General features: G+C 39.9%; 1 protein-coding gene across 1 annotated transcript; it reads right to left on the reverse strand.

Annotated features, from left to right (window-relative positions):
* Positions 1-224: 224 nt before the first annotated feature.
* Znf606 (zinc finger protein 606) lies at positions 225-26845 on the reverse strand. Its single transcript, XM_032894455.1, has 7 exons — positions 26499-26845; positions 24977-25059; positions 24263-24301; positions 23697-23788; positions 7793-7919; positions 7437-7532; positions 225-4149 (listed from the first exon to the last, which is right to left on the reverse strand). Exons 2-7 carry the CDS (start codon positions 25005-25007, stop codon positions 2168-2170), a joined length of 2367 nt encoding a protein of 788 aa, XP_032750346.1. The 5' UTR covers positions 25008-25059; positions 26499-26845; the 3' UTR covers positions 225-2167.

The following is a 26845-nucleotide window of genomic DNA, read 5'->3' on the forward strand; positions in this document are numbered from 1 at the left end:
ATAAGGTTATAAAATAAGATGACAGTAAGAATGTTGCGTATGATGTATGGAATTCCTCAGGAGTCTATAAATCTAAGAAACGGGGCTTGTTTGGGGTATTAAAATGCAAGATCCATATCATTTTGGCAATATGACTCTAAATACATTTTTTCACTCTTTTACAGAGGTTCATATTAGTACTTTATCCAGGAGTCTTTGCAAAAATCGCAGTAAAAAGCCATCAATTACTTTTTCCCATAACATTTATTGACTATTAGATCCTGCAAAGGAGGGCACTAAATGTTACATCCTAAGTTGCCTGAAGCTCGAAGAGTCACAGGTGAACATAGTATCTTAACAATAGTATACCACCAATTCTTACCATGGGGGAGTCCAGGACCCTAAAAAGTTAGATGAATCTTATGTGCCCCAAATTTTCTCCCAATACCCTTGAAGCATATCTAGAAACAATCCTTGCCTGAGTCCATAGATCCCTTTTGCTCCTTTTCTCCTGAAAAGGAACTTCCTCACTGCTGATGATAAGCTCAGGCAGAACTCTCTTCCTGAATCCTCCCTCCCATCAAGCTATCATTTCATGTAGAGAAGATAATAGGCTAATAATGAACTCAGAGGGTGCCTAGAAAACTGGTGTGCCAATGGGCACTAGTTTCCAACATGTCAAAGAACAAACACCCTTGCCTCTGCTTTATTCAGGGGACACTTCTGAACCCCCAAGGGACAGTCCTTACACTTTTTCAAGTTCACACTGCCTGCCTGTCTATAACCCTTAAACCCAGGACCCAGAAAACACAGTGGTTTCCCATGTCCTTCTCAGAGATGTTCATATTCCATAGAGATTGTGGTTTACGTATTAGTAGAAATCCTTCAGGATATAGGAACCAGGTAACCAGGTTTTCATTAGTTAGGATTTTCTTGAATTTTATTATCAAATATTATTATAAAAACATTGAACAAAAGTGAGAAAACACAGTAGTTAAAAACACACTCTGGAGCCAAAGTATCTCAACTGTACTCTCTTGTTGTGTCTCCTGGGTAAGTTATTCAACATCTCTGCTTCTGTTTATCCACTTGTAAGTCTGCGGTAGTAACAATGCCTCCTTTACAGAGTTAAGGGAATTGAACAAGTTAATATTTTAAAAAAAGAATTTAAAAGGAGGCCTAGCACATGGTAAGTGCTTATGTATTTGTAAAACAAAACAAACAAAAACAACCCCCTCCCCCCCAAAAAAAAACCTTAAATTAACTGGGTTAATTTCTCCATGGATCTAAGAGGTCTTTATCCAAACACACTTTTTTAGATGTTATAGTAGATGTTTATGTACAATTGTGTCCTTTTTACTGTTGTTTCTTCTATTACATATATTGCCAGTACCCACAATTATAATTTATAGTGATTGCCTAAGAGTTATAAGCTAACTGCCCAATAATTCACTGATATGTACCAATGGACACTGACACTAAATTATTAAGTATTGGTTCTATTTCAAAACTCAGTTTCATATTTCTAGGCAACAGCCTTTCTATCTTCTATCATTAGTGATCACATTTACTATTTTTTTTCTAAAGAGGTTAACCTTGATCAACAGTAAATATCCCACTCAGTACTATACTAATTTTTCCCCATAAATTCAGACTTAGTATTCCATATTCTATCTCTTAAAGAGCACCTAGACCCTCCCCTTGTAATAGCAAAATCTGTTTCTATCATTATGCACAAAATGTTAATGCAAAACTTTCCATCTATATTCCAGGTAGTATCTTTCCAGTTAAAACACTAACTATTCTTGGCACAAGACTTTCCTCTTAGTAATGCACAAACTTCTACATCTTGATCTACAAATCACAGCTTTTGCTAGAATACTTCATTCACCCAATCATGTTCCTCAAATATGGATTCCTTGTGGACCACATAAAAAGCTTTGAACTTTTTTTCCTATAATTTCCTACCATTGAATACAGGCTACATAACTGCTGAAAGTTTTTCCCTAGTCTTTTCATTTCTGTCACTCAAAGTTTCTTCTAAAAAGAGATTTCCTGTTGTATAGTAAAGACAGTTTAACTGAATTCTTAGTGAAAAACTTCCTTCTTGGTTATACTTATAGGGCTTTCACCCCTACCCAATGTGTTGTTAAACATACAATAAAAGAAAAGTCTTTGACCAATTCAGTTACAGTTTCTCTTCACTATGATTTTTCTGATGTTGAAGTAAGGCTGAATGACCACTAAAGGCTCTTCCACATTGATTGCATATAAAGCGTTTCTCTCCACTATGCATTCTCTGATGAATAATCAGGGAAGAATTCTTACAGAAAGCTTTTTCACAATGAATACATTTGTAGGGTTTCTCTCCAGTATGGTTTCTCAAGTGTACAATCAGGGAAGAACTCTCATTAAATGCCTTCCCACACTCATTGCACCTGTATGGTTTTTCTCCAGTATGAGTTCTCCGGTGTGCAATTAGGTGAGAGCTACAATTAAAGGATCGTTCACATTGATTACATTTATAGGGTTTCTCACCAGTGTGAATTCTCCGATGAGCAACAAGGTGACAGCTCTGACTGAAGGATTTTCCACATTTATTGCATTCATAGGGCTTTTCTCCAGTATGAGTCCTTTGATGCCTAACAAGATGGGCCATTTGGCTACATGATTTTCCACATTTATTACATTCATAGGGCTTAATTCCAGAATGAATAATTTCATGTTTTGTAAGGGCTGAACGCTCTCTGAAAGCTTTGCCACATTCTTGACAGTGGTAAGGTTTCTCTCCCGTGTGAGTTCTTTGGTGAGCAATAAGATGGGAGCTCCAGCTGAAGGACTTTCCACACTCAGTACATTTATATGGTTTTGCTCCAGAGTGAGTTCTTTCATGTTTACTAAGGGCTGAATAATCTCTAAAAGCCTTTTCACATTCATCACATTTAAAGGGTTTCTCTCCAGTATGCATCCGCATATGGGCAATAAGATGAGAACTCCAGCTAAAAGACTTGCCACATTCAGTACACTCAAAAGGTTTCTCTCCAGTATGAGTTCTCTGATGCCCAATAAGATGGGAATTCCAGTTGAATGATTTCCCACATTCATTACATACATAAGGTTTTTCTCCTGTATGGATTCTTGTGTGTACAATAAGATGAGAATTCCAACTGAAGGCTTTCCCACATTTGTTACATTCATAGGGTTTTATTCCAGTGTGAGTCCGTTCATGCTTAGTAAGGGCTGAACGATTCCTAAAAACTTTTCTGCATTTATCACATTCATAGGGTTTATCTCCAGGATGACTTTTCTTATGTTGAATAAGGTAAGAGCTCCAGATAAAAGATGTACCACATTTGTTGAATTCATAGGGTTTCTCTGCAGTGTATGTGCTTGTATGTTGAGCAAGTAATGAGTCATAACCAAAGACTTTCTCCCATTCATTATATTTATATGCCTTTTCTACACCACCAATGTTTTGATGTTCCATAAAAGATGAGAAATAAAAGATATTCCCGTACTCTCTATATTTTTCATACTGGTTTCCTCCAATTTGAAATCTTGGGTGTTCAATAAGTGATGGGCTCTGGTTAAAGATTTGATGGTATTCCTTATATCCATAGAGTTTTTCTCCTGTATGTACTGCTTTATGATCACCAAACTGTATAATATGATTGAAAGACTTCACAGCATCAGTACATTTGAACATATTATCTCTAGTTTGCAATTTTGCAGGGTAAACAGGCTGAACAGACTGGCAGAAGGCTTTATCATAATCAATATTTTCACAGGTAACTTTGTCTGCATACATTATGGCTGAATTACATCTCCAAGTTTCAAGATGTGTATCAGGTTTGTAGAAATGTTCTAATTGAGAAACTCTTTGAGGTGGAATTAAGTTTAAGCTTTGGCTGTACTCTGTGCCAAGTTTACAGAATTCAGAACCTCGTTGAGAAAGTACTTGTTTTTGCATGAAGACCATTTCCCTCATACCTGCGTTCTGATTCATGTGATACATTTCTATTTGGTCTCCATATCCCAAAACTCCTAACCTGGAGAGCCATGGATTATCCCATATGTATCTTTCTAACACCATTCCATTGCTGGATTGTTCTTCCTCAAAAACACTCTGTGCTGGAATCAATGCTTTGCTTTCAACATTTCTCATCCACTCTGAAACAGAAGTAGGGGGAATTGTGAGTACATAAAGACCTCAGGATACACTGGTGAAATTTATTATTTATACTATGGAAAAGGCTACAGTATATTTCATTTACAAGTCCAGACATAAAAGCCAGAGAAATAGTGGAAAGTAAACAATAACTAACTACAAAAGAAAGTGTATCATGACACTACTAAAACCATTGATGAGTACTTTCACATGAAAAGGAGGATTTACAGAAAAAAAGTTACCTATGCAGGACTGAGTTACTCAAACCATGTACATCACTAAATTGCCTTGCTTCATGGCTCAGCCTTAGCTAACCACCAAGAATCAAGACTATGACATGAAATGCTGTACATATTATAACAGCTTTTTATGTTCATGGCCTTGAAGCAAACTATACCAATTTCTCTAGATAACTTGTAAGTAATGACATTTCTACTGAAGATGTGCTTTCTTTCTAAAGATCTCAAGTATACTGGCTCTCAGTTGTTGCTGCCTACATGATCAACCTCCAATAAGCACAATGGACTCTGGCTTAAGCTCAACCATGTTTCCTAGCAGACAATTTCACAGATCATCACAACTTCTGTTTGGCTTCTTCTGGACCATGCTGATATTGCTTTATATTCTTTTACATAATAAACCATAACCCTAATGGTACTGAATTTCGAGTCTGATAAGTCATCCTAGTGTTATCAATGGGGTAGCAGTGGATACCTCTGACAAAAAGACAGAGTGAATACTAGTAGGAAGAAAGGAAAGAAGGAAGGAAGGGACAGACAAATGAACAAATGAAGAGTATAGGACAAAGGGAGGGGAGGAAAGAAAGGAAGGGCTTAATGAATAATCATGCAGGACTTTGGCAAGTAATGTTTAAATAATTAGATAGAGTTATAATTTACTTCTGTATTATAATGTGTGTGTGAGGGAGTATGGTAAAGTAGCACCAGAAGATATCAAACTAGGATGTTATTTATAATAAACTCTGACTACAATATTATTTGTTCCAGAATCCAGTCAAGATTTAAATACCTAAGACTTATCAGCTCAGAGGGAAATATCATCACAGTTTAAAGATTCTCCTAAAGAAGCAATTCCTGTGACCATTACAAAATCATTTTTAGAGTACTGTATAAGAGCTAGATTAGAAAAACAGCACAGTATGGTAAAATAATTATGCAAATTGAAGTTAATCAAGTGTATTTATACTTAGTGACTTACAGTAACTCAGATTTATTATCTTGTAGTTCTTGAAGTCAACAACCCAGAACAACCATTAACTAACTGGGATTCTCTGAAGACCCACAACAAAGGCTTGTTATTGACTTGACAAATAAAGGAAATACAAGGTCCTAACAATTTCTGGCAGGAAGCTGAGGTAGAACAACATACCAGTGAGACCAACAATAACCAAAAAGAGAAAAAGGAAAAACTGAGTTATAACATGGTCATAGAGGCTTTAAGAGTGACAACCTAGAAAGTCACATGAATATACATAATTAATTAATTAAACTGCTGAAATCCAAAAAGAGAATCCAGGAGGCAACAAAAGACAAGCAACTCTTTATAGAGACAATCCTTAATAACATTACAAGTAATAATATTATTCATCAGAAACTATGGAAGCTAAAACAAAAAATTCCACCAGTCATGAACTTTATACCCATAAATTTATCAATGATTCCCAGATAAAACCTTGGAATTTATTGCTAACCTGTTCCACAAGAAATGCTAACAGCTGATAAGGAGATGGTTCACAGGAGAGCATGTTACTCCTCTTGCAGAAGACCTCAGTTCAATTCCTAGCTCACAACTATCTATAACTACAGTTCCAGAAAATCCAATGCTCTCTTCTGACCTCTGTGGGCTCTGGCAATGTGCATACATCAGGCACATATACATACCCATAAAAAATTAAAATATTTTTAAGCAAGTAAGCAAGAAATGCTAACAGAGGCTGAAGAAATGCCTCAGTAGTTAAGGAAATATTGCCAAGGACCTGAGTTCAGTTTCTTAGGCAGATGTCATAAAACTATAATATAAGGTACCTTCACCTACTTGGGTGCTCACACACACACAATTAAAAATTAAAAAAAAAATTTTTTTAAAAGAGAAATGCTAGAAGAAGTCCTTTAGACTAGCATGGAAAAACACTAAGAAACAACTCAAAGAACACTACTAAAGAAATCATATTTTTCCCCCTTTTTTTCTGTTTTTGGGGACAAGATCTCTGTGTACCTTTGTCTGTCCCGTAGACCAGGCCAGCCTTGAATTCACAGAGATTTACCTGCCTCTACCTCCCAAGTGCTCAGAATTAAAGGCATGCATCACCACGCCTGCAAAATTACAGTGTTTTCTTTATAATATTGCTTTATCTGATTTTAGAGACCAGAAAACACTGGCCACCCGGGTAGGTGATATTTACATCAACCTTGACAACCTGAAACATTCATATGATGGAGGAAGAAAACTGACTCCTACAAGACGTCTTCTGCCCTCCATATGCCCACCTACCTCTACCCCTACCCTACCCCCAACCCCCACACAAATAAGTATAATTTAAAATTTTAAGAATTCTAACAACTGAAAATTACAAAGGTTAAAAAAATGTCATTAGTTACAAATGTGTCCTGGTAACATACAATGCATAACTGTGTAAAAGAGGACAAGCTATACAAAAGCAAAGTTTTTGAATACAAATAAGATTAAATTAGTATTAATCCATATAAAAATATTAGAGGGATGTTAAGTATAATCCTCAGTACAACCACTAAGGCAGTAACAAAACAAGCAACTCCAACGTAAAAGAGAAGTGGTGACCTGTACACTGAGAAGCACCAGTAAGAGGTAATGTGGTACAGAGCAGTGAGTGTATGTCAGATTGCAACATACATTTTATGTCGCTTTGACTTTTTTAAACCATGAGAAGATAGTCTACATTGAAAAACTATTTTTTTGTAAAGAAATGTTTAAAGCCATAGACTACAATTTAGAAATTTAAAAAATAAATTTTTACATAGGTGAATAATTGAGACCTTAGCTTAGAGAAGGTTCAGGAAATAGGAACAACCACAAAGCAGACAGAAAAGTGTGTGTTGGGGCTCAGGATACAATTGCAGTTTTATGAGAGGCTCTGCTCTCAATCAGTAGTAGATGGAAAAGAAACATGAAGATAAAACTGCCCTTGAAAGAATTCTGAATGTACTGGAAAACAACTCCTCTACTGTTAGCCCATTTCTCAAAAAGGAGAGCTTTGAGGCCAAGTTCCTCACTTATGCCTGGGATACCTCACCTGGACAGCTGCTCTTAGGATATCCTTGCTCCAGTGACCATGGCTCTTCTCCTTGTTCCAAAAGGGAGATGACTTCAGGCTTAGCAATCTGATTCCCTACACATGGAGGAAAGACATGTGACTTTGGTGACAAAGCTTTGGAGTTGCTAAAGAAATCTTCCCTTGCCTAGTCCCACTGTGACTCCTCGTTACACAGAATATGCACATCCTTCTTTCATACTTCATAAATATTAGGCATTCCATCCCTGAATTTCAAAGCTCAAGATAATCTTAGCCCTTCAGAGGTACAACATACTTCTTTCTCAGAATAGCTGAAGACACTGTGGAGGAAATGGTTTTGTCAGTTTCCACCTTACCCACAGAAAGTAGGTGTCCATAAGTCTCTAGCATCACATCACGGTACAGAGTCCGCTGAACAAGGTCTAGCTGCTCCCATTCTTCTTGGGTAAAGGCCACAGCCACATCTTTGAAAGTCACTGGTTCCTGAAAGAGCATAGATGATCCTTCTCAGCCAGTGGCAAACCTTTCCAAATTTTCTAAGCATGAAATGAGGCTGACAGCCTTTGAGGAGAGGAGACAGGATGTAAAGGATGCACGAGAAGATATCAAGAACCTAGCCAGGTGTGGTGACTTACTTTAATCAAAGCACTTGGGAGGCAGAGATAGGTGGATCTCTAGGCCAACCTGGTCTACATAGTGAGTTCCAGGACAGCCTGGCTATGTAAAGAGAGACTTGTCTTTTTTAAATAAAAGATTCTAGCTGCTATGTGTCAAGTTTAATTGAGTAGCATAGCAAAAAGTGTGCTCATCAAGACATCTAAAACCCTAGAATGGAATTTGCACACGCAACATTAATTAAACATCAAAAATGAAAAAGAGAAACCTAGAGGCAGTAAGAGACACACAGAGGATCTTTAATGTATTTCCCAGTTTATTTATTAGAAACTAGTTCTGATAACAATGGCCAGTATGAATAGAAAATTCCATCCACCTTGACAATTCCCTGTTGTCTCAATACATGAATAATGTCTGGGACCAAAGTAAAAAGAGGGTGCCTATGGACCAGAGATCTTGTGTTAGAAAAACCTCTGCTCCAGTATGTGGACCTGGGACCTGGAAGGTGATCTGGAATCTGCCATCCTGATCACAGGAGAAAGTTTCCATTCACTGGTCATTTCTATCAAAGGGTTGGAACTAAGGAAGAGCAGGATGGCCCAGAGCAACCTGGGCTAGGGAATTTGTTATGGAATTTGTCAAAAACAGCTGAGTTAGAAAAAATTTAAACTGGCCTCCACCTGTAATCCCAGTTACTCATCAGGGACTGAAGCAAGACGGTATGAGTTAAGTTACCAGGTTCAATATAAGCCTTCAAAATATAGTGCCGAAAATAAATATAGAAAACAAACTTGAAACAGGCCTATAACTCAGGGACTCAGTACACCAACACAGAAGGATCAGAGTTTAAAGTCTGCCTGCATGACCCTGTAAGAACTTGTTTCTAATCAAACAAAAATATAAAATCAAAAGGGAAAAAGGGAAATGGAACCTAGAAAACTAGAGAAGATGAACACGAATCTAACCTGTCTGATTTCTGCAATGATTCTATCATTTACACTTCTAAGAAATCAATGTGAGACTTGGTGTCTGGCCATGCTCAGAGTGGAACATGAGGTGTTACTGTTACAGGCAGAGTGTATGGGTGATAGGCCACAAACCCTGTATCTATTTGCACCTTAGCCCCCACAACCTTTTATTTTCAAAGTCCAATTAACTGACTAGAATGTGGCTCCCTCCCTGGTTACATCAATCACTGATAAAGAATCAACCCTAAGACAAACCTGCAGGTCTGATATCATGTGTCAGATGCACTCTTAGGGTCCTTTGACTCTCTCCCCTCCCTTAACAGTTTCTGACCTCTTTCTTACCTTCATACAACTTTTCCCATAGTCTTCCTTTGTGTCTGTTTATCACATCTTATAAACATCTTGTCACCTCTGGTCTGAACTAGCCCTTGCTACCTAGTATTCAATATATTAACATTTTTTTCTTTTTTACTCTGCCCAATAGAACTGGATTTGCCCTACTTTCAGAGATGATCTGCTTAAAACAAAACCCTGATTCTGTTGCAAAGGCTGCCTTATAACCCCAAAACTAAACCCCTGCAGACACCCGGACACATTCAGTCTTCCTGAAGCCTATTGTTGCTGCTGACCTTTACTGTAGCATCTGGGGACAATGCATATGTGCTGACGGAGGATCTGATTTTTAGCAAGCGCTCACCAAGATCCCTGCTGCTTTGAGATGTTAAGCCTGGATGAGGACTTCTGCCTCCACCTTTCCAACACAAAGCACCTAAAAGTGTTGAACATACTATACGTTGTTCTTTGTGAAATCCTCTCCAACCTTGGTGACAAGGTCAAGTCCTTACTTTTCTTGTTGACGTTGTCCCAGACCTGTTTCCTTCAAATTTCCTGTTGTTTCTACAAACTGACAGAGAAATGTAAAAATCTAAGCATGATGAATTTTCGCAGGTAAATGAGAGGCCATGTTTCTGGTCCTTGTTTCTTTCTCTGTATTTCATCCTTCTTAACTCCCAGATTTCTAGCAATCACCTTTTCCACATGCTTCCTAGGTCCTGAACATATATATGAATGATCATACATATGAAAATATGAGTTACCTTCTTACAAGCTAAAATGATTATTGATGCTTTTTTTCAAGTGTATCTTTGTTTATGGCTGGTGGTTTTTTGCATCTTTTATGATTCCCTGTGTTGTTGTTTCGTTGTTCAAGATAGGGTCCCTCTGTATCATTGGCTGTTTTGGAACTTACTCTATAGACTAGGCTGGCCTCACACTCAGAGATCGGCCTGCCTATGCCTGAAAGTGGTGGGATTAAAAGTGTGCACCACTACCCACCCAGCCCTATGTCATAAAGTAGTTCTACCCTTTATCTTTATATTCTTTCTGGAGTCTTCTGCTATATATTGGTATTATTAAATAACCGATTTTCCCCTTGTGTGTCATAATCTTGGTAGTGATGGGAGCCCAGGAATCTATTTCCAGTACAGAATTCTTCACCCCCACTCCCTGAACTGATTTCTATCCTGTAGCATCCTATTCTGTTTTGTATTGCAATGGTAAGAGCTGGAGAAGAGACCTTACAGTCGTTTGAAGTTGGCTGAGTCTGCTTTCTGGGAGTTAAAGAGGATGAGATAAAGAGAAAGAAACAGATAGTAAAAAATACCCAGCCTCACTAGCAATCAAACACGTTCAAACTAAAGTAATGTAACACACCTTTCTGACCTCACAATTAAGAACACAACAACAATTAGGTGTGAGCAAAGATGTAAGAAAATGGGTATTTTCTCTCAGAATGTAGCCTGAGCAGTGGCTGCAGTCTTTGGAGACCAGCATGGGGCATACTAGCAAGAACAACAAAACCCCCTAAATCCTAAGACCCAGTAAAATTCTGCTTCTAGGGTCACACATAAGTAAGCAGTTAAACATATACAAAGTGAAATAGCAGGAACACTGGCACAGCTTTGGCTAAAATGGCATTGAGGACAGGGGTGCAGGATTTAGAAGCCCATCCATAAAAGGATGGGTAGAATGGAATTTGGTGAAGGCTAGTGCCTGGGAGTACAGAAAGAACAAACCGGACCTGTTTATTTCTATCAATGAAAACATAACTCAAACTTTATCAAAGTAGGCTTTAAAAAACTACACGGATAGCTGAAGAGATGGCTCAGGGGTTAAGAGCACTGCTGTTGCACAGAACCTGGTTTCAATTCACAACACCCACATGGCAGGCTGCTCACAACAACCACCAGTAACTCCAGTCTTAGGTAATTCACTGCCCTCTCCCGGACTCCACAGGCATTGTATGCACTTGGTGCAAAGACAAACATGTAGGTAGAACACCCCATACACATTAAAAAACAAAAACAAAACCCTTCGAAGCTACTTGTAGATTTGTGTAAAAGATTGTATTACCTAATATTCTACATATGGACTCTGTATACAAGGAATCCCTCCATGTTCAGTTGCTCTGTCAGACTGAAGACTATGTAAAGATTGAAAAATAAAGGAAATATGGTAAAACAATAACTATTAGGTTTGGTCAGGGAAGGTCGTTCCCCCATGCTCTGTGGTTTGTTTCTTGAGACAGGGTCTCTATATGCATCCCTGGCTGGCCTGGAGCTTGATATACAAACCAGACTGGTCTGGAACATACATACCTATCTGTTGGTCTTTGCCTCTTTAGTCCTGTTATTTTAAGGCATATGCCACACCTGGCTATAGTAGCTGTTTACACAGAGATGGGATTTAATTACTCTTTATACTTTGCTGTAATTACAGAACTTATCAAAAATGTCCAGAATTTAAAAAGAAATATCAAACTAGGCCTGTAAAGACAGTTAGTCCTCCAGGTGAATACACCATGTTGGGGCCACAAAAATCAAAGATGATCTCATCTCAGGGATAAAGAGTCATTAAATACCTTTAGTCTGCAAATGAAAGACCCAGCAGCTGAAAGTGATGGTGGATGGCAGTAGGCAGCAGTTTCTGTGGAGGACACCCTCATCACCAAGAGCAGGTAAGATATAAAGGATTCAGTGTTATCTGAGGTACTGGGGTGAGACTGCAGAACACAGGTAATGCTCACAAATCAGGCTTATATCTTCATTATATGGTGGGATGACTTGCAGAAATGTCTCAAATTCTTGAAAATGTCCTTGAATATATATTACTTTGTATGTACATTGTGTCTCTCTTTACCTAGGCATTCCAAAGCACTTTCTGGAATGTTTACACACTCGCCACACACTTAAACCGTGGGGCCTAAAGCTGACTATCTTGACTGTCTGCCTGGTAAGGCTACTAATTGTATGAACGCCTCAAGTTGGCTCCTTCATGGAACCTGAGGCATTCGTAAGTTTTTTCATTATTAATTCTTTTTTTAGTTTTTAGGTGCTATTTTATATTTTTAATTTAGTTATTATTAGTACTTGTGTGATACGGGGGATATGTCATGGGACACTTGTGAGGTCAGCTCTCTTCATCCACCAAGGACTGTTGGTTGGCAAGCACACCACCTGCTGGCCCCTCTTATCAGCCAGTCTTTTCTGTTTGTCTGTTGTTGTTTTTAGGGGGTAATATTTTTTTTTTTATTTATACATGTGTGTCTCTGTGAATGTATGGCACTGTGTGCAGGTCCAATCAAATCCAGAGCAGGGTATCAGATCCTCTGGAGCTAGAGTCACACGTAGTTGTGAATCACCTATCATGGATGCTGGGAACCAAAACTCAAGTACTCTGAACAACAGTAAGCACTCTTAAGCACAGAGCCATCTCTCCAGTCCTAGCTTATTATTGTTTTTATAGACAGAACTTTTGCCTTAGCCTCCAAAGTGCTGGGATTATAAGCATCTACTATCATACCATATTAGCATTTCAACACAAACTCTCTGTATAAAAAAAAAAGACAATCTTTGCACATGACGAATAGCGAGTACATGTCACTCCTGTATGCCAAGCTTCTCATTGGCCATGCAAAAAGCCTTGGTGGATCATTATAGAGAGCATTTCCAAATTTGGCAGGCTCCCTGGTTATCTTTTAAGCAAACTGGGATATTATCACTAAAATAGTCTTCACTATTCCTTGAAAGAGCAGGGTCTAGGGTTCTACTAGATGAAAAATTTACTGACACATTTCCAAGATTCAGCCAAGATGGCAGCTTTGGATGTTTCTACCAGGTGAATGCTTTATTTCAGTAATTTGCTTTATTTCAGTAATTTGCTTTATTTCAGTAATTAACTTGGGGAGAGCCATACAAGAACAGCAGGCTCACTGCGTTCCTCATAATCCTGCTTAATTGACAAGTTCTAGCTGGCTGTGGTGACGAATGCCTTTGACCCAGCACTGGGAGGTAGAGGGAAGTAGAGTAGATCTCTTCTGAGTTCAATGCCAGTTCAATAGCAAGTTCCAGGCTAACGAGGATCTTAAAAAACCAATACAAGAACAATTCAAAATTCAAGTCCAAATTTCCAACAGGGAAAATTTCAAAGTAGTGTTCTGGGAAGAGGGTCAGAACTATGTTCTCAGAAATCACAACTCTTCAGACATTACAAAGTGGTGTAATTTTAACTGTTTTATTTTTCTCAGCAATAACTAGTCATTTTTGGAGTCTTTCACATAGGTAACCATAGAGTACATTACAGTGATTAGTCAGGTTTCTTCACAGCATTTGATTATAGCTAACTTGTATTCTCCTGAGACTGACTCCTAGCCTACCTTTACTGCTGGTGGTTTTGTTATAGGATGTGAAAATGACGTTCATATTGTGACAGCAGTGAGCCTTGGCCACCCAAGTTCTGAAGCCAGATAACCATCAGCCTGTATCCCTCCATCCAGGCCCTTCGGCTTCTCGGGGACAGTGGTACTGCCATGTGATGACAGCATACTTTCAATGCAGTTCACCTGTCAGCTTTGAAACTGTAGGAGGAGGTTTTATTATTTTTTTAATTTGAGGGAAGGCATAAAGTTAGAGATGTAATTTTAAAACATGTTTTAGCTCAGTATTTCACATTATCTTAACTTTATCGCTTCATTATTTTAAGTTACAAGTAAAAGACCTAAATAGTCAAACTACTTTTTTCCCTTTTCATAGCAGGGAGTAAGCAGAATAAATGCAAATTTTATTAATTAAAAAAAATAAAAAATTTCCATTTGGAAACATGAAGATTTAGAAAACTGGAGAGAGAGAGAGAGAGAGAGAGAGAGAGAGAGAGAGAGAGAGAGAGAGAGAGAGAGAGAGAGGGAGACAGGATAACTGAGCCTGGGTGATGAAAAGAAACTCTAGATCAGTAGTTTTCAACCTTCCTAATGCTGTGGCTCAGTTCCTCATGTTGTGGTGCACCCCCCCCCCCCAGCCCCATCATAAAATTATTTTGGTTGCTACTTCTTCATAACTGTAATTTGGCTACTGTTATAAATTGTAATGTAAATATCTGATAATGTAACCTCTGTGAAAGTGCTATTGAGGTCACGACTCCCACATTGAGAACCATTGCTCTAGGGCATTTTAAAATATGAACCGACATGCCGAGGCTTAGCATTTAAACACACTTGCTATTTTATCAGGTGCACCTATGTTCTGATCCTAGCACTCATGTTGAGCAGCTCACAAACACGTTTAACTCTACCTACAAAGGATCCAATAACTTCTCTTCTCCTTGGGTACCTTGGTGCGCGTACACACACATGAACACACACACACACACACACACACACACACACACACACACACTGTCAATAAATTTTAAGTGGCTATGGAGATGGCTCAGCAGTTAAAGAGCACTGGCTGCTCTACCAGTGTAGACAGACATACATAGAGGCAAAACACCCATATAGATAAATAAAGTTTTTAAAATTAATAAATAATAAATAAATGAGGGGTAGGTTGGAAAAATGAGTCAGTGAGTAAAGTTACTTGCTTCTAAGTCTGGCAATCTACATTCAGTCTCTGGAACCCACATGAAGGAAGGAGAAAGCCAACTCTTCAAGTTGTCCTCAGACTACCTACCCCTTGCCCCATCTCCACATGTGCACCCACACACATACAAAAACAAATACATTTTAAAAATGTTTTTAAACTAATAACCCTTAAAACATGTCAAGTGGAAGAAGCCAGATTCAAAATGTCATATTATGATTCCATTTAAACTAAATACCCTGAGTAGGCAAATCCATAGAGTTGGAAATTGAGTAGTGGTTGCCAGGGACTAGAAGTAGGAAGAAAGGGAGTGACTACTAATGGATGTAAGATTTCTTCTCCGGGAGACAGAAATCTTCTAGGATGAGAAGCTGGAGTCACTATTCTGTGACTATATTAAAAACCAATGAACTGTATGACTTAAAAGGGTCAACTTTCTAGTATGCAGATATCACTTTAATAAAGCTATTATTTTTTGAAAGGGAAAAGAAAAGATAAATGGCTGGCTCTGATGAAGAACCTAGATGTGAGGGGAAGCAGTGACAGTACTCCCGCAGTGACAGTACTCCCACACTGACACTCCTGTCCTGTCCTCTCTGAGGAGCTACCCAGAGCCCTGCTGGACACTCCTTGGATCTCTCTGATCTTACTCTCCTTTCCAGCTTCCAGGCCCTGATCAGCCTTTCGCACTGGCCTTCCTCTCACTACACATAACTTTCCAGTCACGTTCTGGATGATGGGGCCTCCTGAGGCCAATAATTCTGAGGTTCGTAGGTTGGCAACAAGGAGTGCAGGCCCATCTGGGTTCTTCCTAGTTTCTCCTACCTAAAATCAGTCTGTCTGCATACACCAGTCATACAGTACACCCCAGATCTTAAACATACCTGTGGAACTTCAGGCAGGCCAGAAACCTGCTTACCAGGATGTGCCCACCTGATGCATTCCTTTTACCTCTTGGCTTATTATTCAAGGTAACCTCCCCCTTCACAATTCTGTACCCCTACTGACCTCTATGCAGACTCTGTCTCATCTCTTAAGGCATCAACCCTAATAGAGCTTAGAGTTTCCCTCCACGTCTCAGGCTTTGTGCTCCTAAAGAGCATGTATAGTGCCAGGCTAACTGTGAAGTGTCATTACCTGAGTGAGCCACCTTAGAAAGTGGACTGTTAGGTCCTCCAGGTAAAGGCTTACATCTGTTCTTGTTCTCAGAGCAAGCATGGAGTATACTAGACAGAAAACAGCCTGAATCTGATTCTGAACACAGGAGTAAAGAAGGGGGTTGGGATGGATATTAGCCCAAATGCTTGAATTACCCAAGATGCAATGCACGGACCACATGAAACTCAAGAAGGTCAACCAATATGTGGATGTTTCACTCCTTCTTAAAAAGGAGAACAAAAATATCCACAGGAGGGGATAGGGAGGCAAAGTTTAGAAGAGACTGAAGGAACGGCCATTCAGAGCCTGCCCCACAGGTGGCACACATACATATACAGCCACCAAACTAGATAAGATGGACGAAGCTAAGAAGTACATGCTGACAGGAACCAGATAGAGATCTCTCGTGAGAGATACAGCCAGAACATGTCAAATACAGAGGCGAATGATAGCAGCAAACCACTTAACTGAGAATGGGACCCCTGTTGGAGGAATTAGAGAAAGGACAGAAAGAGCTCAAGGGGCTTGCAATCCCATAAGTAACAATGCCAACCAACCAGAGCTTCCAGGGACTAAACCACTATCCAAAGACTATATATGGAGTGACCCATGGCTCCAAATGCATAGGTAGCAAATGCATAGGTAGCAAATGCATAGGTGCATGGGGCACCAGTGGAAGGAGAAGCCCTTGGTCTTGTCAAGGTTGGATCACCAGTGTAGGGGATTGTTGGGAGGGGGGGACAGGAAGGGGGAGTGGATGGGAAGGGGAACACCCTTATAGAACGGGAGGGGGAGAAGTTAGTGGGCTGAAGGATAGGAAACCTAGAAAGGGAATAACATTTGAAAGGTAAATAAGAAATACAAAATTAAAAAAAAAAATGGGCTCACTGATCCCCACCCGCAGCTCACTGCTCCCAAACCCCGTGGGAGAGAGAGCTAACCACCCAGACAGGTGGGCATTCCTGAGACTGCAGAGCAGAAGAGACCACCAACTGCCCACCCCTGCCACATCCCTGACCCAAGAGTGAAACTGTATACGGCCTCGGGAACTGGTAGATAGGGGGCACTGGAGCTGCAGGTCCCCTGCGCCCCAGACACCGCCAGAACCTGAAGGGACCGGATCAACAATTCTCTGCACCCAAATCCCGTGGGAGGGAGAACTAAACCTCAGAGAGGCAGACACGCCTGGGAAACCAGAAGAGACTACACTCTGCCCACATTTGACTCAGAGGAAAACATCAAAACTCCATCTGGGACTCAAGAAGGGCTCCCGGAAAAAGGCTGAGCAAGGTCCTCCCGGGTTGCTGCCCTCGAGGAGAGATCATAGGCAACACCCACAAGCAAACTTGAGCCTCGGGACCACAGGTAAGAGAAACTTTTCTGCTCCAAGTGACCTGCCTGGTGAACTCAGGACACAGGCCCACAGGAACAGCTGAAGACCTGTAGACTGGAAAACTACATGCCTGAAAGCAGAACACTCCGTTCCCATAACTGTCTGAAAGAAAACAGGAAAACAGGTCTACAGCACGCCTGACACACAGGCCTATAGGACAGTCTAGCCACTGTCAGAACTAGCAGAACAAAGTAACACCAGAGATAATCTGATGGTGAGAGGCAAGTGCAGGAACCCAAGCAACAGAAACCAAGACTACATGGCATCATCGGAGCACAATTCTCTCACCAAAGCAAACACTGAATATCCAAACACACCAGAAGAGCAAGATCTAGATTCAAAATCATATTTGGACACAATGCTGGAGGACTTCAAGAAAGACATGAAGAACTCCCTTAGAGAAATGCAGGAAAACATAAATAAACAAGTAGAAGTCTACAGAGAGAATCACAAAAATCCCTGAAAGAATTCCAGGAAAACACAATCAAACAGTTGAAGGAATTAAAAATGGAAATAGAAACAATCAAGAAAGAACACATGGAAACAACAATGGATATAGAAAACAAAAGGAAGAGACAAGGAGCCGTAGATACAAGCATCACCAACAGAATACAAGAGATAGAAGAAAGAATCTCAGGAGGAGAAGATTCCGTAGAAATCATTGACACAACTGTCAAAGATAATGTAAAACAGAAAAAGCTACTCGTCCAAAACATACAGGAAATCCAGGACTCAATGAGAAGATCAAACCTAAGGATAATAGGTATAGAAGAGAGTGAAGACTCCCAGTTCAAAGGACCAGTAAATATCTTCAACAAAATCATAGAAGAAAACTTCCCTAACCTAAAGAAAGAGATACCCATAAACATACAAGAAGCCTATAGAAGTCCAAATAGATTGGACCAGAAAAGAAAATCCTCCTGTCACATAATAGTCAAAACACCAAATGCATAAAATAAAGAAAGAATATTAAAAGCAGTAAGGGAAAAGGTCAAGTAACATATAAAGGCAGACCTAACAGAATCACACCAGACTTTGCACCAGAGACTATGAAAGCCAGAAGATCCTGGAAGGATGTCATACAGACACTAAGAGAATACAAATGCCAGCACAGGTTACTGTATCCTACAAAACTCTCAATTAACATAGATGGAAAAACCAAGATATTCCATGACAAAACCAAATTTACACAATATCTTTCTACAAATCCAGGGCTACAAAGGATAATAAATGGTAAAGCCCAACATAAGGAGGCAAGCCTACACCCTAGAAGAAAGCAAGAAACTAATCGTCTTGGCAACAAAAAACAAAGAGAAGAAAAGCACACAAACATAACCTCACATCCAAATATGAATATAACAGGAAGCACAATCACTATTCCTAATATCTCAACATCAATGGCCTCAACTCCCCCAATAAAAAAGACATAGATTAACAAACTGGATACAACGAGGACCCTGCATTCTGCTGCCTACAGGAAACACACCTCAGAGACAAAGACAGACACTACCTCAGAGTGAAAGGCTGGAAAACAACTTTCCAAGCAAATGGTCAGAAGAAGCAAGCTGAGTAGCCATTCTAATATCAAATAAAATCAATTTTCAACTAAAAGTCATCAAAAAGATAAGAAGGACACTCATATTCATCAAAGGAAAAATCCACCAAGATGAACTCAATCCTAAATATCTATGCCCAAATACAAGGGCACCTACATACAAAAAAGAAACCTTACTAAAGCTCAAAACACACATTGCACCTCACACAATAATAGTAGGAGATTTCAACACCCCACCTCATCAATGGACAGATCATGGAAACAGAAATTAAACAGAAACATAGACAGACTAAGAGAAGTCATAAGCCAAATGGACTTAACAGATATTTATAGAACATTCTATCCTAAAGCAAAAGGATATACTTTCTTCTCAGCACCTCATGGTATCTTCTCTAAAATTAACCATACAATTGGTCACAAAACAGGCCTTAACAGATACAGAAAAATAGAAATAATCCCATGCATCCTATCAGACCACCAAGTGCTAAAGCTTGTCTTCAATAACAATCAGGAAAGAATGCCCACATATACATGGAAATTGAACAATGCTCTACTCAATGATAACCTGGTCAAGGAAGAAATAAAGAAAGAAATTAAAGACTTTTAGAATTTAATGAAATGAAGGTACAACATACCCAAACTTATGGGACACAATGAAAGCTGTGCTAAGAGGAAAACTCATAGCTCTGAGTGCCTGCAGAAAGAAACAGGAAAGAATAATGTCAGCAGCTTGACAGCACACCTAAAAGCTCTAGAACAAAAAGAAGCAAATACACCCAGGAGGAGTAGAAGGCAGGAAATAATCAAACTCAGAGCTGAAATCAACCAAGTAGAAACAAAAAGGACCATAGAAAGAATCAACAGAACCAAAAGTTGGTTCTTTGAGAAAATCAACAAGATAGATAAACCCTTAGCCAGACTAACGAGAGGACACAGAGTGTGTCCAAATTAACAAAAACAGAAATGAAAAGGGAGACATAACTACAGATTCAGAGGAAATTAAAAAAATCATAAGATCTTAATATAAAAGCCTATATTCAACAAAAGTTGACAATTTGCAGGATATGGACAATTTCCTAGACAGATACCAGGTACTGAAGTTAAATCAGTAACAGATAAACCAGTTAAACAACCCCAAACCTCCTAACGAAATAGAAGCAGTCATTAAAGTTCTCCCGACCACAAAGAGCCCAGGTCCAGATGGGTTCAGTTCAGAATTCTATCAGACCTTCATAAAGACCTCATACCAATACTATCCAAACTATTCCACTTAATTGAAACAGATGGAGCACTACTGAATTCCTTCTATGAAGCCACAATTACTCTTATACCTAAACCACACAAAAACCCAACAAAGAAAGAGAACTTCAGACCAATTTCCCTTATGAACATCGATGCAAAAATACTCAACAAAATTCTGGCAAACCGAATCCAAGAGCACATCAAAACAATCATCCACCATGATCAAGTAGGCTTCATCCCAGGCATGCAGGGATGGTTTAATATACAAAAAACCATCAACGTGATCCATTATATAAACAAACTGAAAGAACAAAACCACATGATCATTTCATTAGATGCTGAGAAAGCATTTGACAAAATTCAACACCCCTTCATGATAAAAGTCCTGGAAAGAATAGGAATTCAAGGCCCATACCTAAACATAGTAAAAGCCATATACAGCAAACCAGTGGCTAACATTAAACTAAATGGAGAGAAACTTGAAGCAGTCCCACTAAAATCAGGGACTAGACAAGGCTGCCCACTCTCTCCCTACTTATTCAATATAGTTCTTGGAAGTTCTAGCCAGAGCAATCAGACAACAAAAAGGAGGTCAAGGATACAGATCGAAAAGAAGAAGTCAAAATATCACTATTTGCAGATGATATGATAGTATATTTAATGATCCCAAAAGTTCCACAGAGAACTACTAAAGCTGATAAACAACTTCAGCAAAGTGGCTTGGGTATAAAATTAACTCAAATAAATCAGTAGCCTTCCTCTACACAAAAAGAGAAAAAGCTTTGAGAAAGAAATTAGGGAAACACACCTTCATATATCCCAAATAATATAAAATACCTTGTGTAACTTTAACCAAGCAAGGAAAAATCTGTACAATAAGAACTTCAAGACTCTGAAGAAAGAAATTGAAGAAGACCTCAGAAGATGGAAAAGATCTCCCATGCTCATGGATTGGCAGGATTAATATAGTAAAAATTATTTTACCAAAAAGCATCTACATATTCAATGCAATCACCATCAAAATACCAATCCAATTCTTCAGAGAGTTAGACAGAACAATTTGCAAATTCATCTGGAATAACAAAAAACCCAGGATAGCTAAAACAATCCTCAACAATAAAAGGACTTCAGGGGCAATCACTATCCCTGAACTCAAGCAGTATTACAGAGCAATAGTGATAAAAACTGTATGGTATTGGTACACAGACAGACAGTTAGACCAGTGCAACAGAATTGAAGACCCAGAAATGAACCCACACACCTATGGTCACTTGATTTTTGACAAAGGACCCAAAACCATCCAATGGAAAAAGATAGCATTTTCAACAAATGGTACTGGTTCAACTGGAGGTCAACACAGAAGAATGCAGATCGATCCATGTTTATCACCCTGTACACAGCTTAAGTCCAAGTCGATCAAGGACCTCCACATCAAACCAGATACACTCAAACTAATAGAAGAAAAACTAGGGAAGTATCTGGAAAACATGGGTACTGGAAAAAATTTCCTGAACAAAACACCAATGGCTTATGCTCTAAGATCAAGAATCGACAAATGGGATCTCATAAAACTGCAAAGCTTCTGTAAGGCAAAGGACACTGAGGTTAGGACAAAACGGCAACCAACAGATTGGGAAAATCTTTACCCATCCTGCAACAGATAGAGGGCTTACATCTAAAATATACAAAGAACTCAAGAAGTTAGACCGCAGGGAGAAAAATAACCCTATTAAAAATGGGGTTCAGAGCTAAACAAAGAATTAGCAGCTGAGGAATGCCGAAGGGCTGAGAAACACCTAAAGAAATGTTCAACATCTTCAGTCATAAGGGAAATGCAAATCAAAACAACCCTGAGATTTCACCTCACACCAGTGAGAATGGCTAAGATCAAAAACTCAGGTGACATCAACTGCTGGCTAGGATGCGGAGAAAGAGGAACACTCCTCCATTGTTGTTGGGGTTGCAGACTGGTACAACCATTCTGGAAATCAGTCTGAAGGTTCCTCAGAAATTTGGACATTGAACTACCTGAGGACCCAGCTATACCTCTCTTGGCCATATACCTAAAAGATGCCCCAACATATAAAAAAGACACGTACTCCACTATGTTCATAGCAGCCTTATTTATAATAGCCAGAAGCTGGAAAGAACCCAGATGCGTTTCAACAGAGGAATGGATACAGAAAATGTGGTACATCTACACAATGGAATATTACTCAGCTATCAAAAACAATGACTTTATGAAATTCATAGGTAAATGGAGGGAACTGGAAAATATCATCCTGGTGAGGTAACCCAATCACAGAAAAACACACATGGTATGCAACTCATTGATAAGTGGCTATTAGCCCAAATGCCCAAATTACCCTAGATGCACAGAACATGAAACTCAAGACGGATGATCAAAATGAATAAGCCACCCTTTTTAAAAGGGGAACAAGAAATACCCTTGGCAGGAATGGGAGCCAAAAGATTAAAACAGATGCATAAGAAGCACCCATTCAGAACCAGTCCCACATGTGGCCCATACATATACAGCCACCCAATTAGACAAGATGGATGAAGCAAAGAAGTGCAGGCCGACAGGAACTGGATGTAGATCTCTCCTGAGAGACACAGCCAGAATATAGCAAATTCATAGGCAAATGCCAGCAGCAAACCACTAAACTGAGAATTGGACCCCCGTTGAAGGAGTCAGAGAAAGGACTGGAAGAGCTTGAAGGGGCTCGAGACCCCATATGAACAACAATGCCAACAAACCAGAGCTTCCAGGGACTAAGCCACTACCTAAAGACTATACATGGACTGACCCTGGACTCTGACCTCATAGTTCACAATGAATAGCCTAGTAAGAGCACCAGTGGAAGGAAGCCCTTGGTCCTGCCAAGACTGAACCCCAGTGAATGTGATTGTTGGGGGGAGGGTGGTAATGGGGGGAGGATGGGGAGGGGAACACCCATATAGAAGGGGAGCGAGAGGGGTTAGGGGGATGTTGGCCGGGAAACTGGGAAAGGGAATAACATTTGAAATGTAAATAAGAAATATTCAAGTTAATAAAGAAAAAAAGGGAAAAAAATAAGTAAAAATGTATTATCAATTTAAAAAAAAAAAAAAAAGAAGGGAGTTGGGGGAAGGAGTAGGGGCTGTCAGCTAAAAATGGCTTTCATTCATCTCTCTTAAAACAATTGATCACAGAGATGTATCTCAGCTCTTTGTACAGGCAGGGTGACAGCACAGGTCTGTGTCATGGAGAACTGACTGGATTCCCCTCCCTGCATTCAGTAATCCCTAAGTGCCTGACTTCCTGACCTATGTTCTTCCTGCTGTAAATAAAGTAACCATAGTAACTAGCGTAGGCAGGAAAAACCTTGGAACTCAGTGACCTTTCAAGAAAAAGCAGAAGTTCCATCTCACCTGGACTTGGGCTGTTTGAAGCCCACCTGCCTGTCTTCTGCTCTCCTCAGGGCTTCCCTCTATGTACCATGCTGGATCCTGAGGGCATAGAGCTGCAAACAGAAAAAGAAGTCATGGAGCCACCACTTCCTGTCAGAAGTTCATCGTGTAATCTATGAAAATGAGAAGGCCTAGGTCATGCCCCTGTTCTTTACCATCACTTTACAAAGCCACTTCTTCACCCTATAGATGAAGGAGATGGGTCTTGGAAAAGGTGACAGGTGAATCTTTACTGACCTATGCTATGAGGCACCATCTCTGAGAAGCACTTTTCATAGATTCTCTGGTCTGAGTCCTAAACATTAATTCTCGTGTTATCTGTCCCTAGAGATGTGATCATCACATTACCCATACAGACAGTTGTCTGACCCCTCTTTATTCCAGCTGTGTACTGAGAGCTGAACTACAAGCTCCTGTTCTAAAGAATCACTGGGTCACCAGCTCTGACCCCAGCTATGGCAGATCACTGAAGGAAGAGGATGGTACATGGCCGGCAACACAGTTGAGGGTAAGGGTTTTCAACTCACCCCAGGAGACAGAAGGGTCAGACTGGTCCATGAGGGTACCTGCAAAGAAGGATCAGATTTTGACTGTGATACAAACCTAGTGACTAAATGTAACAAAAGAAAATTGGAGCATGACAGAGCCCTACACAGAATCCAAGGGCATAAAAAAAAAAAATCCAACATAACCTGGATTTGTACTGGAAACACACCTGTAGACTATGATTTAACAACAAGGAAATTAAAAACAGAACCCTTTGAATGGCTGAATAAATTTCTGATAAGATGTAACATCATCTGATTTTTTAATTTTAAGTAGGATACTGCCTTGATGTCCATGGTGATGAAAACATAAAGATAAAACTATCACATATTACTATTAACACTGTTTTTAAAGTACAGATTGATGCTAAAAGTAAAATAAAGTATTAAAGGTGAAAAACACAGAAGTAAAACTATTTTGACTATATATTTTGTATGATTGTCTTCTAAAGGGTCCTATGAGTTACTAGAATATCTTATAGAGGCCCTTTTCAGAAGCTGACCATCAAATATATAAAACTTAGGTTGTCTTTTATGAATGTTTCCCTTTAACGACTGGTATGTTCTAATTTTGTACCAATTCAGCTAGACCTTCTATTATCTCCCAAAGCTGGCAGCCCTTTCTCAGCCTGACTTATAGTAACAGTAAGCCTTCTGTAGGGAATAAGCAGGGGGGAAAAAAAGATTTGGACTCACCCCAGGAGGGCCATGGGTTGATGGCTGCCATCCCTGAGGATTAATCAGCCAGGGTCCTGTCTGGGAACACTGCAAGTATCAGCCTAGAGACAAGGCAAAAAAAAAAAAAAAACAAAAAAAAAAAAAAAAAAAAAAAAAAAAAAAAAAAAAAAAAGAAAGAAAGAAAAAAACAAAAAAAAAGGAAATGCATGGCTCAGTGGTAGAGCGCTTACCTAGGAAGCGCAAGGTCCTGGGTTCGGTCCCCAGCCCCAAAAAAAAAAGAAAAAAAAAAAAAAAAAAGAAAGAAAAAAAGAAAAAAAAAAAAACAACAAAACACAAAAAACAAAAAACCCGACAAAATTGGTCCAGTCTCACAAAAAGATCCAGTGAGAACAAAGAGAACCCATCCACAAAGGTAACAAAAGACAACTAAGAAGCATGATTTAAAAAAAAAAATGCAGACCCCCCCCCCCACACACACACACAGTGCACTGAGTGGAGCACAAGTAATACCAGCAATGGGGAGGCAGACAGGAGAATCCCTGGGGATTTCTGATCAGTCAATAGAATGGAATTAGAAGCTTCCAGTAAGATACTCTGTTTCAAGCCAAGACAGAGCCACTGAAGAAGATACCCAACACCAACCTCATAGTTAACACAGACACATACAAGAAAAAGAAAAAAATGACAGAACTGGAGCAAAATGAAGCATATCTTGTCTACAATAGGGCTAGGATGGCGGCGGTGGTTGGGGTGGTTGACCAATCCTGGTTAAAGGTGAAAATGTGTATGTCACTTAATATCAAGACAGCCACTCCTTTTAGATGGAACTCTTTGGTTGACATAACAAACAAATTCTGTAAAATCTGCATATAACGTCCATATACTAATGATCTAAAGCTGGAGAAGGGGGGAAACACAGTGATTCCTAAATGTGTGCCAGAAGGTTCTTTTGAGGAGGGGGTAATGAAAAGTTGTGGAATGGGCACGGTGTGTGTGTTAGTGCACAGCTGTACACTTTTATGAATATTCAACGAATCCATTGAATCTCAGAGTTTAGGATAAAGTATAATCGTTTGCAAAGGTTAAAGCCAAACAACAACTACCACCACCTGTAAGATCTTCTACACTCAAGCCCATCTATCCCCTCCTGTAGTCCCGTTAGAGACAAATAAGTCCAGAGTTATACCCCACAAACAGATTCCGGGTCTTCGTGTGAGGTCGGCAACCTCTAGGTTGGTATTAAGTTTGGTACTAAGCACTGGCACACTTACAGAGATTCAGATACCCCAGGATTTGAACCAAAACTGAAGGCAAGCAAGTTGCAAGAGTCCTTCCTGCACACACACCTCAACAGCACAGCACACACGCACACACACCCTTGTCACTTCATATTTAAAGAACCCGGAGCCCTTTCCCAAGTCAAGCTTGATGCCCTTTACGGACGTTTGCTTGGAAGGGAAGGGTTAAGCCTGGTTCTCATTTCCAGACCTATGCAACCCGGTAGCTCCAGGCGCTGGTTTCGGCAAGCTTCCCGCCTTACCTGGCTCGCAGCCACTGCCCGGACCTTGCACTGAGGCTGAGCTGAGCTCCGGGGCTGCTGCACTGAGCGTCCGGCTTCTGTCCTGCACAGAGATAAAGTCCCAGTCCTGGCCTACTCGGCCCACTAGGGCCGTCTTTCCCAGTCTGAAGAAACCGCGCACCCAGATCCCGGAGCTGGAGGGTCGAGGGCAACGGGGGCACCGAGTCGGCGAGAAAAAGAGAAGGCACCCGTTGCACGCCGGCACTGAGCCAGCACTGGCTGCAGGCGCTGCTTCTCCGTGGTCGTTACCACGACCTGCCAGGCTCTCCACGACAACGACATCAGGAGCCCCTCGGTCTGGAATAAGG

The sequence above is a fragment of the Rattus rattus genome, chromosome 2 (assembly GCF_011064425.1).
Source record: "Rattus rattus isolate New Zealand chromosome 2, Rrattus_CSIRO_v1, whole genome shotgun sequence".
Lineage (NCBI taxonomy): Eukaryota > Metazoa > Chordata > Mammalia > Rodentia > Muridae > Rattus > Rattus rattus.

Coding starts and splice junctions, on each gene's coding strand:
- Znf606 (XM_032894455.1), bottom strand. CDS start 25,007: ATGGCAGCCATCAACCCATGGCCCTCCTGGG. Junction 24,302..24,976: donor CAACCCATGGCCCTCCTGGG/GTGAGTCCAAAT, acceptor CCTTCTTTGCAG/GTACCCTCATGGACCAGTCT. Junction 4,150..7,436: donor TCCTAAGAGCAGCTGTCCAG/GTGAGGTATCCC, acceptor CTTCTGTTTCAG/AGTGGATGAGAAATGTTGAA.